Source organism: Scardinius erythrophthalmus, assembly GCF_964197995.2.
Source record: "Scardinius erythrophthalmus genome assembly, chromosome: 17".
NCBI classification, from domain to species: Eukaryota; Metazoa; Chordata; class Actinopteri; order Cypriniformes; family Leuciscidae; genus Scardinius; species Scardinius erythrophthalmus.
Window position 1 is genome coordinate 17,757,569 of NC_138237.1, and position 15,036 is coordinate 17,772,604.

The 15,036-nt window shown below is 43.8% G+C and overlaps 1 protein-coding gene across 1 annotated transcript; it reads left to right on the forward strand.

Annotated features, from left to right (window-relative positions):
- Positions 1 to 8,957: 8,957 nt before the first annotated feature.
- On the forward strand, positions 8,958 to 9,875 carry LOC308706066 (olfactory receptor 5K1-like; the record flags this gene model as incomplete). The annotated part of the gene is made up of 1 exon (XM_081391451.1): positions 8,958 to 9,875. The coding sequence occupies one exon, from the start codon at positions 8,958 to 8,960 to the stop codon at positions 9,873 to 9,875; it is 918 nt and encodes a 305-aa protein (XP_081247577.1).
- Positions 9,876 to 15,036: the final 5,161 nt, after the last annotated feature.

Consider the following 15,036-nt stretch of genomic DNA (forward strand, 5'->3'; position numbering starts at 1 on the left):
TTACGTACAGCTTTTGTTCGGGCATAATAGCTCCACAACGGATCAAGTCCAGACCGAACTTCCTGACCTAAAAATTTTGTGGGCGGGGCTAAGTTCGGCTGGCATCCAGGCTAGTTGCGCAAAGTTCCCTTTCAAGGGAACTCCCGTTGCGTCGAGAATGACGCTATGGGGAACGCTTTGCGTGATGACGTCTTGAAGCACATGTAAAATCAGTCCAATGGTGTGGCGGAACGTCAGAGGCGGGTGACGTCACGTACCAGGAAGCTATAAAAGCCGGCCCGAAACAGAAAACGAAAGCTTTCTGAGTCTTCAGTCGCGCTCTGTGTTGAATCTGTCCTTGTTATTTGGTGTTGTCTGTCTATATATATATATATTCAGTATGGCGAGCAAGCAGCAGTTTAGAGTGTGTGTCCATCCCTGCCCGCGTTATTTAACGGGAGGTGACACACACACTCTTTGTGTTGTTTGTTTGGGAGAGGAGCATGCCCAGTCAGCACTCGAGGGTGGTGACTGTGTGCATTGCTGTGCGCTTCCATTGCGTACGCTCCGATCCCGGTTGGCACGGTTCAATCCCGATCACGTTCCCCAGGGCTCTGGTCCCGCTGCTGCCGAGGCACAGCGTCGATCTCAGACCTGGGGTTCGCAAATGGATCTATCAGTGGATGTTGAGACGGGCTCTGCCTTATCTCAGCAACCTTCTGATAGATCCAGTGCCTCTCATCAGGGTGTGGAAGCACGCGCTGCGGTTTCTTCCCCCCCGATGGAGGCACCAATACTGCAATTGTCCAGCTCTGAGGAGTTGGACGTTGTTAGTGTTGAAGCTGAGTCTGAGGATTCGCCACCTCAGTCTCATGCTTTTGAGGAATTGCTCGATGTTGTCACGAGAGCAGTTCACAGATTATCTATTGAGTGGCCAGAGGATAGGCAGGACGTTCGCTCGAAAAGTAAGCTCGACGAACGCTTCCTGCCATCTCGTGCACAGCCTCAGAGAAAAAGCCTTCCGTTTTTCCCCGATCTCCACACCGAGGTGTCGAGATCGTGGGGGAAACCTATGTCTTACAGAGTTTACACAACACAAACCTCTCACTACTCTTCCATTCACAATTATAAAGAGCATGGTTATGGGGAGATGCCGAAGGTGGAAGAGACGCTCGCGAGCTATCTCTCTCCAGCGACGGCATCTTCCTTGAAGGCTCCCTCTCTTCCCTCTAAACCAGTAAAATTTACTTCCTCGCTGGTTCATAAATCATATGCAGCCGCTGGTCAAGCTGCAGCGTGTCTGCATACGATGTCTATCATGCAGGCCTATCAGGCTGAATTATTGGGGGATTTAGAGGAGGGCGGGGGTATTGGTCCAGACACAGTGGCTGAACTACGCAGAGCCACGGATCTGTCTCTCAGGGCCACCAAGGAGACCGCTAAATCAATCGGGCGGTCTATGGCAGCCCTGGTGGCCACTGAGAGGCATCTGTGGCTCAATCTGAGCGACATAAAAGAAAAAGAAAAACATGTTCTCTTAGATGCTCCGGTTTCCACTGATGGTCTATTTGGTGATGTTGTGAACAGTGCGATAGCTAAATCACAAGAGGCCTCTAAACAGGCAGTTGCACTCCAAAGACTTCTCCCCCGCCGTTCATTCTATGAGGCTGCTGAGCGGGAGCAGCCTCACTCCTCTAAAAAGGGCGCTGAGCACCGTGCCACTCAGAAGCAGAGCGTGTCCTCCCGTGCTCCCCCACAAAAATCTCGGGGACACGGAGGGCGCGCTCAAACCCAGCAGTCTTCGAGGGGTAGGACGGATCTGCGGACCGTCATTACCGCCAAGAAGGCTGCTGGGAAAAAGTCCTGACGTCCGAGGGCTCAGGACAAATGAGGGTAGTCCCCCCCGAAGCAGAGCGGTTAACACCTCTTTTTACGGTGCCCGTCTCTCTTCGGTACCCTCAGGGGACCGTTCTGCCAACCCTGCCGCCTCCGGTGTTACAGGGCGCAGCGGTCTCCGGCGAGCACATATCTCAAGGACCACCCGGAAACGTAGTGGCCTCGGGATGCCCGCCCCCTCCGAGGAGGGTGTTAGAGCAGTCTGTTCGGTCGTTCCCTGCCGGTGCGCCGTTACAGGGCGACGAATTGACTACTCAACAACAACGAAATCCAGAAACCAGTCTCGAGAGGCTGGTACCTCTAGTAGAATCTTTGACAGCGTGGAAGCTACTGTCGAATGTTTCTCGTTGGGTCCTGCAGACCGTGGAAAAAGGGTATCAGATACAATTCAAAAAACGCCCACCTCGGTTTATGGGGGTCCTGCCCACAGTGGTGGGCCCCGAGCAGGTTCTGGTTATGGAACAGGAAGTAAACACTCTGTTAGAGAAAGGGGCCATAGAATATGTACCTCCCTCCAACAGGGAAACCGGATTTTACAGCCGGTATTTCATAGTTCCGAAAAAGGACGGGGGATTGCGTCCCATTTTAGATCTTCGAGTTCTGAACGAGTCAGTCATGCAGCTCAAGTTCAAAATGTTAACATTGAGACAGATCGTGCCACAGATCAGGTCCGAGGACTGGTTTGTCACGATAGACCTCAAGGACGCATATTTCCATATTTCCATCCGTCCGTGTCATTGGAAGTTCCTGAGGTTTGCTTTCGGGGGCAAAGCATACCAATATCGTGTTCTTCCATTCGGCCTAGCTTTATCACCCCGCACTTTCACCAAATGCATGGATGCAGCTCTGGCGCCACTGCGCCTCCAGGGCATTCGCATTATGAACTACATCGACGATTGGTTGATTTTAGCTCAGTCGCAGCAGATGGCGGTTCAACATCGAGATGTTGTTCTCGCCCATATGAAAGAGCTGGGGTTACGGCTGAACGCCAAGAAGAGTGTGCTTTCTCCACTACAGAGGACCACTTTTTTAGGCGTGGTGTGGGATTCAGTGTCGATGCAGGCGCGCCTGTCACCGCCACGTATAGAGTCAATTCTTGCAGCTGTGAAAAGTGTAAAGCTAGGCCAGCTACTCACTGTCAAACAGTTCCAGAGACTGTTGGGTCTCATGGCAGCAGCTTCCAACGTGATACCTTTTGGACTGCTGCACATGAGGCCCCTGCAGTGGTGGCTCAGGACCAGGGGGTTTTCCCCGAGGGGCAACCCATTTCGCACAATCAGGGTCACGCGGCGATGCTTACGTGCCCTGGTTATGTGGAAGAAACCTTGGTTCCTGTCCCAGGGCCCAGTGTTGGGAGCTCCTTGTCGTCGCAAACTGCTAACGACGGATGCTTCCCTCACGGGTTGGGGAGCGATCCTGGAGGGTCGCTCAGCTCAAGGTCTGTGGGAAGACCATCATCGTTCCTGGCATATCAATCGCCTAGAGATGTTAGCTGTCTTCCGGGCTCTGAGGAGCTTTATCACAGATCTCAGGGGACACCATGTGCTAGTACATACGGACAACACGTCGGTAGTCGCCTATATCAACCACCAAGGGGGTTTGCGCTCGCGCCCGTTATCCAACTTGGCACGCCATATCCTCTTGTGGTCCCAGGGGAAGTTACTGTCACTCAGGGCAGCTTACATCCCCGGGGTCCAGAATTTAGGAGCAGACACTCTGTCGAGGCAGGGGCCGAGGCCCGGGGAATGGAGGCTCCACCCCGAGGTGGTGGAGCTGATATGGAGGGAGTTCGGCCAAGCACAAGTAGATTTGTTTGCGTCTCGAGAGACTTCTCACTGTCCACTTTGGTTCTCCCTCACGCATCCAGCTCCTCTGGGACTGGATGCTATGGTTCAGGCGTGGCCGAGGCTACGTCTGTACGCCTTTCCCCCAGTGGCTCTGCTCCCGGGAGTTCTGGAGAGAGTTCGCAGGGACCGGGTTTGCCTGCTTCTGATAGCCCCGCGCTGGCCGGGCAGAGTATGGTTTCCCGATCTGGTCTCCCTCCTCGACGGGCATCCTCTGGAGTTACCCGTCAGGAGAGACCTTCTGTCCCAGGCAGGGGGCTCAATATATCACCCCCGCCCAGAACTGTGGAACCTGTGGGCTTGGCCTCTGAGGGGGCCCAGCTCATAGAGTCAGGTCTCTCAACTGAGGTTGTTGAGACCATTCTACAGTCCAGAGCTCCCTCCACGAGGAAACTTTATGCCCTGAAGTGGAGAGTCTTCACTTCTTGGTGTAGTGACCGTCGGTTGGACCCAGTTAACTGCCCAATTGGTACAGTGCTGGAGTTCCTGCAAGACCGGTTCACGGCAGGTCTGACCCCGTCCACTTTAAAGTTATGTGGCGGCCATAGGTGCTTACCACATTCCTTTGGGTGGAATGTCTGTGGGGAAAGACCCTTTGATATCTCGTTTCCTTCGTGGCACTTGGAGGCTGAGGCCTGCAGTTCGCTCTAGGGTTCCGCCATGGGACCTGTCCATTGCATTACAAGGCTTGTCCCTGGCCCCCTTTGAGCCCATTGAGGAGGTTCCTGAGAAGTTTTTAACTCTGAAAGCTCTTTTTCTCCTTGCTATTTCTTCTCTCAAGAGAATAGGGGATCTTCAAGCATTGTCAGTTGCTCCGTCATGCTTAGAGTTTGCTCCGGGTATGGTTAAAGCGTTTCTTCATCCAAGACCGGGTTATATCCCCAAGGTCCCCACTAATGTGGTCAGACCTGTTGTTCTGCAGGCCTTCTGTCCTCCTCCCTTTCAAAATGCTGACCAGGAGGCTAATAATTTGCTTTGCCCTGTGCGGGCGTTAGACGCATATGTCCACAGAGCTGCCCTGTGGCGTAAAAGTGATCAATTATTTGTGTGCTTTGGGTCCCCTAACAAAGGAGGTCCAGTGTCTAAGCAAAGGATGAGCAAGTGGGTGGTCGAGGCTATCTCACTTGCTTATGAAGCGGCTGGGCAGCCTTCTCCTTTGGCTGTCCGGTCGCACTCGACGAGGAGTATGGCGGCCTCTAAGGCCCTTATTTCAGGAGTTTCTTTACAGGACGTCTGTGATGCGGCAGGCTGGTCCTCACCGCACACTTTCGTCAGGTTCTACTCTCTGGATCTAGACTCTGCTCCAGGGTCTCATGTTTTGTCTTCCTAGTGCTGCTCTACTAGATTTCACACAGGACAGACATTCGTAGCTATGGAGGCGTTGGTATAGACGTTCCCCATAGCGTCATTCTCGACGCAACGGGAGTTCCCTTGAAAGGGAACGCCTCGGTTACGACTGTAACCTCGGTTCCCTGAAGAGGGAACGAGCGTTGCGTCGCCTTGCCATATCTCCTTCATGCCTGTCAGCTCGACTTCAGACTTTTACGAAGCTTTCGTTTTCTGTTTCGGGCCGGCTTTTATAGCTTCCTGGTACGTGACGTCACCCGCCTCTGACGTTCCGCCACACCATTGGACTGATTTTACATGTGCTTCAAGACGTCATCACGCAAAGCGTTCCCCATAGCGTCATTCTCGACGCAACGCTCGTTCCCTCTTCAGGGAACCGAGGTTACAGTCGTAACCGAGGCGTTTTCAGCACAAACTCAGTTTTCTTCAGCAGTTAGATTTGTGCCTAAAACTAAGCTTTATCAAATTTCAAAGATTAAATATGACAGTTCACATGTCATTAACATGAACATGGACATGTTCAACATGGAATCAATGTTAATGCCATTGAAATTCTGCAGCAGAGCGATGACATCTCAGATCATTATCTAGTCTTGTGTATACTCCATTTAGCCAAGGTTGCAAAGCCGACTCCGTGTTACAAATATGTTAGAACTATCCCTTCTGCCACTAAAGATAGCTTTATTAATAATATTCCTGATCAGTTTCATCTCCTCAGCATCCCAGATAGCTTAGAAGAACAGAAACTTTTGACTCTCTTTTCCAGGACTGAAGACACAGTTGCTCCTTTGCGCTAAAAGAAGATAAAAGAAAATAGTCCAATGCCATGGTACAACGATCACACTCTGGCCCTTAAAGGCGGGCGTACACGGTGCCAGTTCGGACACTCAGGAGGTTGTGAGATATTGCACACGTTATGAGTCAGTTAACCTGATAATCGCGTCAAAGCAGCTGGTACACGGCACGACTGTCCTGCACGAATTTTATCCCGAGCCAGCGGCAATCACGTGAGCTTTCGCTCGAAACAGTACCGGAGCTTTCAATGTTGCAGGCATTTTATTTATTTGATACAGTGGCTAAATTAACAAGAAATAAAGCATCTACTTCTGAAGTTTCCAAAGAGCATAGCAGTAATGACTTTATGAACTACTTTACTTACAAGATTGATAATGTTAGAGAGAAAATTATAATGCAACTGTCAACTACAGTATTGCATCAGGCAGTGCATTGTAGTGTCCCTGAGGAAAAAATCCATTCATTCGTTGTAATAGGAGAGGAAGAATTGTCTAAACTCATTAAATCATCTACATCAACAACATGTATGTTAGACCCTATACCGACTAAGCTACTGAAAGAAATGCTTTCCAAAGTTCATAGATCCTCTTCTTAATATCATTAATTCATCTTTGTCACTAGGATATGTACCGAAAACTTTTAAGCTGGCTATTATTAAACCTCTTATTAAAAAAATACAACTTGATCCTAGAGAATTAGTCAATTACAGGCCGATCTCAAATCGTCCCTATGTGTCAAAGATACTAGAAAAGGCGGTATCCTCACAACTATGTTCCTTTTTAGAAAGAAATGGAATCTGCGAGGTTTTCCAGTCATGATTTAGACCGTACCATAATACTGAGACTGCTCTCATTAGTTACAAATGATTTGCTCTTATCCAATCATGGTTGTATCTCTCTATTAGTGTTACTCGATCTTAGTGCTGCATTTGATACCATTGACCACAACATTATTTTAAATAGACTCGGAAATTATGTTGGCATTAGTGGAATTGCATGAGAATGGTTTAAATCATACTTATCTGACCATTATCAGTTTGTAGCAGTAAATGAAGAGACATCTTATTGATCTAAAGTTCAGTATGGAGTACCACAAGTCTCAGTACTAGGACCGTTGCTGTTCACTCTGTACATGCTACCCTTGGGAGATATCATTAGAAAGCATGGGATTAGTTTTCATTGTTATGCCAATAATACTCAGCTCTTTATCTCTTCGCGCCCCGACGAAACTTGCCAATTCAAGTGCTCTTTGAAATCAATCTTTCATTTGAAAGCCACGTTTCTAGCATCTGTAAAACCGCATTCTTCCATCTTAAAAAAATATTTAAATTACGACATGAAAAATGCGGAACAGTTAGTTCATGCGTCCATGACCTCAAGGCTAGATTACTGGGTGGTTGCCCTGCACTCATAATAAACAAACTACAGCTGGTCCAAAACGCAGCAGCTCGAGTTCTTACTAGAACCAGGAAGTATGACCATACTAGCCCGGTTCTGTCAACAGTGCATTGGCTCCCTATTAAACATTGTATACATTTTAAAATATTGCTGATTACTTACAAAACACTTAATGGTTTAGCTCTCCAGTACTTGAGTGAGCTCTTAACGCATTATAGTCCTTCATTTCTATTGCGATCTCAAAATTCTGGCCAGTTGATAATACCAAGAATATCAAAAATCAACTGCTGGCGGTAGATGCTTTTCCTATTTAGCACATAAACTCTGGAACAGTCTCCCTAACATTGTCTTGGAAGCAGACACACTCTGTTAGTTTAAATCTAGACTAAAACACATTTCTTTAACCTGGCAGACACATAGAAAATTATACATTTCTATTATTCAAATCAGTTAAATGATTATTAGTCAGCCGGAACCGGGAACACTTCCTATAACACCCGATGTACTCGTTACATAATAAGAAGAATGGCATCTACGCTAAAGTTAGTCTTTCTGCTTATTCCGAGGTTTACTGTAATCCGGGCCATATCCAGATCAGATGGTGGACCTAGACACGACCACAACGCATGATGTAGTCAGCCGGTTCCAGGCCATATCCAGATCAGATGGAGGACCTGCGCCTAGACACGACCACAACGCATCCCTGAAGTGTCAGCAGAGGCTATGTCAACTAGACTCTCCCCTGTGAAAGCCTCATCAACACGATAGCCATCGGCACTGATCCTAAACCCGTCTCCTTGCCTTCAACCAGATGGAACTGTATAATATTCTGATTGTTCCAATCCAATCTGACTTCTGACCTATAATGCTGCCTGAATTATAATCATACACTGTTTGCTCGTTGGCCAGAAGAGAACTGGCCCCCCGACTGAGCCTGGTTTCTCCCAAGTTTTTTTTCCATTCTGCCATCTGATGGAGTTTTGGTTCCTTGCCACTCTTGTCTTTTTTGCCTTTTTCACCTTTGTTGCCATTGGCTTGTAGCTTGCTTAGTTGGGGACATTAAATTTATCATTTATATACATTATATATATATATATATATATATATATATATATATATATATATATATATATATATATATATATATGACGCTATTTTCTTCTGAAAACAAACTTTGTTGCATTATTTTCCTGTTATCTCTGTAAAGCTGCTTTGAACAATCTGTATTGTAAAAAGCGCTATATAAATAAATGTGACTTGACTTGACTTGACAGTTGATGTAAAATTGTAGACAAACTATTTTTAAAAACACTCCAATCATTTCTTCAGTTTACTTGTACATTTGTTGTGATTTTCATCTTGGTTGAGCTATATAGTTAAAAGAAAAAAGGCCTCCAGAGCTTATTTAAATTCCCCTAAGTTTTATTTGGTAGAGCCTCAGAGAACTTAAACTGCTCAAGTTCTTTATAAGTAGGTGAGTCCATAGTACTTCCACTTAATAAATGTGAGCTTGCAAGATCACAACTCAAGGCAAGTCAGTGATAATTGTTGAGTGGTGTTTACTCTTATTGTATGTTAAAAGCATGTATGCCGTATCTTTACATTTATATTTTCAAATTAAACAGATACAGATTTTGAGGGCATTTTGTATACGGACAAATGTAAGCTTAAAAAACTTAAATATATGATGAATAATAATATGACAAATTTTGCAACCTACACTCTGATGGAACCACAGGACGCTAAATCATACAGGTATTTTTATTTCACATGCTTTTTTTCCCTCTATGTTATGATACTGTTTGTGAACATTTGGCTCATTGTGGTCATTGTCTTGGAGAGAGCCCTTCATGAACCAATGTATATTTTTCTGTGCAATCTCTGTGTAAATGACCTTTATGGAACAGCAGCATTTTATCCTAAAATATTGCATGATTTAATAATGAATTCATATATTATTCCATCTTACATGTGTGCGTTCCAGGCCTTTGTTGTTTATACTTATGTTATGTGTGAATATTCTACATTAGCAGCAATGGCATATGACAGACATGTGGCCATATGTCGACCTTTAGACTATCACTCAAAGATGAACAAATATTCTTGCAGCATATTACTTGGCTTATGTTGGATCATACCATCTCTTAATATGTTCATTGCAGTTTTCTTGTCAAATAGGTTGGTACTATGTAAAAATCATATTGACAAATTGTATTGTGACAACTGGTCAATTGTAAAACTCTCATGTGGATCAACCTTTGTCAATAACCTTTATGGATTTATTTTTATTTCATTGTATTTTGGCCTTGTGATTGTAATTATGGTGTCCTATATTAAACTTATCATTGCATGTAAAGCATCATTGGAATGCAGAAGGAAATTTTGGCAAACATGTGTGCCTCATGTACTTTCACTGATAAATCTTACTGTTGCAATACTTTTCGATACCATCTATAACAGATATGGATCGAGTGATTTCCCTGCAAACCTGCGTAATTTTTTGGCTTTAGAAATGATTATTGTGCCACCTCTTTTCAATCCTGTAATCTATGGCTTAAAACTGACAGAAGTTCGCAAAAGAATCCTAAAATTATGCATGAATTGTACAAAAAAATGACAGTATGCAGTATGTTGTGTATACGCTGTAGTGTATTCTGTAGTGTATTTCTGTCAACTATTAACTGTTGCCCTTGCTTTGTGTAAAGATACAAGTCAAGAATAAATAAAAGTAAAATGAGTGATGTTTTTATCTTCTCATTATGCTGCAAATCCTATTAATATTTTAGTAAGTGCTAATGTACACTGAGCGTTCAGATTCACAAAATACATCTTGACAATCTTGGGCCCATCATCAATGCGGCGCCAGGAGCAACACAAGTGTTTTTTGCTAGTTTCAGCCTGACGTGGTTATCATTTTCATGTCCTGCGCCACATTGCTTAAATAGCAAATGCATTTGCGCCCATTTGTGTGCCCATGGTCGTGCTGGTCTGAAAAGGATTTGCGTTGCTAGTTTGAGGCAACTGAAATAGACTGCCATTGACCAACAAAAACCTGGTCTAAAGTCAGTGGCGTAGTATATATATTGTTTTTTTAAGGGCGCATTAGTAATATGAGCCTATAGGCGGGTGCACAACGCACGTATACACTCTGCTTATTACACACACATCCCAGCAAACATTTGGACGTTTAATGACCGTTGAAAAGACGTCCGACAGAGACGTCCCGTTATGGTTGAAAAATAGTTCCAAAGACGTCTTTGACGTCGTCTGGCCGTGAATTCCACGTCTTTTCTGGCCGTGAATTCCACGTCTCCTCTGCGCGTCCCTGGACGTCTAAATGCGTCGTCATGTGTTTAAATGTGTTGCTGCATAATTTAAGTGTATATATAAGCCTGCATATAAAATAATCACACACCTATTGTATAACTTCGTGAAAGGCAATCAAGTCTTGAGGTTTACACATCTTGACAAAGGTTCTAAAAAGGTCCAAAATTGGTCCAGTCAGACCTGAACGTCAATAAAACGTTTTGATCACGTGTACATCAAAAACAATAACACATTATTCGTGGACATAAGCAAAAAAAGAAGCATGTTCTTCTGATTAAGCACAACATTTTATTGATCTTGAACAGCCAAAATTTCTCTTTATTTTTTTCAATGTTTAACATTTCGTGAGCTTAGAATTATAAGGTTCTATCTCCACTTTTGGTCGAAATTGAGTTTGACAATCTGATTCATTAGGTGTTTATTAATGCCTGTGTGGTGTTATTTTTGTAAAAAAATATTTTGTTAGTAGTTATTACTAAAATAAAAAGGTTCCATCTCACAAAACATAAACCGAGTTTAAAAACTTTGATCCTCAATGAATAAACTACAATAAACGGAGATAGAACCTTATACTTCTAAGCTCTCGATTTGTTAACCAAACTAAAATACCAATTGCAAAATACTGAATTATTATATAAAGATAGTTCACCCAAAAATGAAAATTATGTAATTTACTCACCAAATTCCAAACCTGTATTGAGTTTCTTTCTTCTGCTGAACACCAAAGAAGATATTTTGAAGAATGTTTGTAACCAAGCAAATAGAGCATCCACTGACTACCATTATTGGAGAAAAAATGATTATGGTAGTTAATGGGAAGCGACATCTGCTTGGTTACAAACATTCTTCCAAACATCTTTGTGTTTAGCATAACATAGAAAGGTATACAGGTTTGAAACATGAGGTTGAGTAAATGATGACAATTTGGGTGAACTATCCCTTAAACACATTGTTTGGCTCATTTGTTGTATCCACCACCCCCAGCTCTTCCTGGAGCGTGATTCAGGTGTTCTGCCATTGCTGCATCAATTTCAGTGTCTGTAGCATGTGGGCTCCACCTCTTCACAGCATCTAAGGGAAGAGAATATATTTCTTTTTAAAATAAATGAAATTAAAAATTTGAGGTAAATGACATGCACTTATTTTCAAAATATTTTTATGGTCTTCAGCTAAATAAAAAAAAAAACATGGAACAAGATGAATGAATCATGAATGAAACATTAGAAAAAGGTAATCAACATGCATTACATTTTATTTTGTTGTATAAAAGATGTTCTGCTTTAAATTGGTGTTAGATCAGTTGGGGGGGCGGGGGGAACAGCATTTGTCCCCTGCCTCTTCAATACCACTGTGGTGCCCTTGAGAAAGACCCTTAACTAGGTGTGTAACAGTGAGAAAGTGAACAGGACATTTCTGATAAAGACAGGTGGGCTGTGATGTCCCCTGAATAGACATGTTTAGCTATTCTAAAATTACAGCAGTTAAGTTACTGAAAACATACATGTTCAAATCCAGCTAAACATTTCATTCTACTTCAGATAATTTACTTTCTGAAAGAAACTCTCAAAAGGCTACATTAATAATTTACAGTAATAACTTTGAATGTATCATTAAACATACTTTATACTATGGTATACTGTTGTATAAGTTCAAATTAACTTTTAGCCTACTAGCTAATTTTAGCCAAACTCAGTTAGCCAATTTCAGTTGACAATGTGGGCATCATTTCTTTCGGTTCATTCATATCAAACAAGTAAAACTCTAGCACGTGAATCTAATAATACAAAATGTACGTACCCAACAGTAGATTTCTAATAATATGGACCTCAATAGGGCTTGGGCGTCGTGACGTCATACTTGGCGTGGCGGCCATGTTGATGGCCTCGCGAATGTAAACATACAGCAAGTCAACGGGGAGAAGCAGAGTTGGGAGAAAGAAAAAAGATGTTAAAATCCCGAAAAGGATGTGGAATTTACGGGGATACGTTAAATAGGGAAGCAAGGGACCAGTATGTGGACAAAATCGGCAAAAAAAAAAGTGTAGTTAGTAGCTGTCAACCCTCCCGTTTTTTCCGGGTTTATCACGTATTTGAGCTCTTTTCCCGCTGTCTTCCCGTTTCAGTATTTACCTATAAAATATCCCGAAAAATTACAATTTCAACATTCATCTTTCTGTTGCTATCCCTCTGCAAAACTGCAGCATTAACTATGCGAGTTGTGAAGCTAGGTCTAACGTGACTTTGCTTGCAGATTGGCGTGAAATCGTGCTCTCACAACAACCACGCTGTTATCTAAAAAAAGGCCAATATCACGCTAAGGTTGCCTTCAAGTAAGCAAAACGATGCTTTGAAAACATCTGTTTTTCTGGAAGGGCAAGGGGGTAGCAACAGGACAACAGTACAGAGACTGACAGATCCGATGGAAGGGCTAACATTAATCATTAATGTTATGATAGTTATGATAGTATTAAAATACGGGATATTTTACAGGAAAATTTGTCCACATAACTTACTGGTCCCTGGTTTCCCTATTTAACGTATCCCTGTAAATTCCACATCCTTTTCGGGATTTTAACATCTTTTTTCTTTCTCCCAACTCTGCTTCTCCTCGTTGACTTGCTGTATGTTTACATTCGCGAGGCCATCAACATGGCCGCCACGCCAAGTATGACGTCACGACGCCCAAGCCCTATTCCTCCTCTCTTCGTGGTTGTTCAAACTTCAGTGTTCCGGAGTGAGTCTATGGGGAAAACGCGTTAACATCTCGTGAGATAATCTAACCTATCGCGGGATTTGGTAATGTCGGGAGATCTTTTGTTTGGGTTTTTCGAATGCGCATGCGTCGCGTCTGAGCGCGTTGTTGTCTTTGGAGCTCCATCGATTGATTTATAATTCTTGATTTCTCTTTAAACTCACTTACAACGAACATTTTCTACTTTTCCTCACCTCATAGTTATAACGCGGATTGTTGAGCAGACGCGTCTCAAGCCTAGTGATCCAACGCTGGATACTCTTATAGGTTACGTCCGTGGATCACGGCTGAACGCGTCTTCTCCGCACTCATTTACAAACAAACATTTTTTCGCCTATCGTGCGTCTACTCTACACCCGTACCACTGAAAAGATGGATTATATCCAAGACTTAAGCCATAAATTAGTATTAATATTGATAGCACCACTGGTAGCGTCGTTGCTAACTTAACTTACTGTCCATCTGTTAAAATGGCGAATATATCAAATGTAAGTAGTCTACCTTTTGGTGCAGGTGAGGACACATTTGAGCTGCACGCGGTGCAGTCTGAGCTGGAAGCTGTTGAGAAACAGATCCACGACCTTTTAGTAAGAAAAGCCGAGCTGATAGACCGGCGGTTAGCTCTTGAAACATCACGTGCCGAGGCACACAAATCAGAGACTAACGTTACTAACCCGATGACTCCGACCTCGTCTACTCCGTGCGTTCCTCAACATCGGTCCCGAACGTCGAGGTCGCGATCAGCCATGGTCTCGTTCACTCCGGCTCCAACATGCCATCACGAAGCCTGGATTTTTCCGCAGCGGAAGACGCGAGCCAGGTCTAGACCAAGAAAACTCTCTCCGACCCTCCCGGTTTTCGAGATATCCACACAAAACCGCTTCTCCCCTCTTCGCGAAACAGAACGCGATGCTGTGATCATCGGCGATTCCATCGTTCGACACGTACACGCTACGTTAAATAAAAGTAAGGTGCATAGTCACTGCTTTCCTGGTGCTCGTGTTTCTGAAATCGCTGCTCACGTTCCCGAGATTTTGAACGAGCGCGTCGGAACTGTTGTCCTGCACGCGGGAGGGGCCGACATCAGACTGCGCCAGACGGAAGTTCTGAAGAAAGACTTCAGGAATCTGATCGATACGGTACGCAGCACATCGCCTGATATAACGATTATTGTGTCAGGACCGCTTCCCACGTACCGACTAGGTCATGAAAAGTTTAGTAGATTATTTGCGCTTAATGAATGGTTAATGTCATGGTGCAATGAGCAGAAACTTCTCTTTGTAAATAATTGGAATCTGTTTTGGGAGCGTCCTAGGCTTTACCGTGCTGATGGCTTACACCCAAGCAGATTCGGATCGGATCTTCTGTCAGATAACATCTCCAAAATGTTAAATACCTTTTGACTAGTAACCAAAAGTCCAAATCATAGTCTCTGCTGCACCAATTTAACTGATATAAATAGTTTAGAACATTGCATAGAAACTGTGTCTATTCCTCGTTTAGTGAGATCAAATCATAAATCTACTGCAGGATCTAGAAAAAATCTAATTGTTATTAAACCAGAAAATGTTGCTATTGGTAATCAAAAACAATTTTTAAAGCTAGGTCTTCTAAACATTAGATCACTCACACCTAAGGCAGTTATTGTAAATGAAATAGTCACAGATAATAGCTTCGATGTACTTTGCCTTACTGAAACC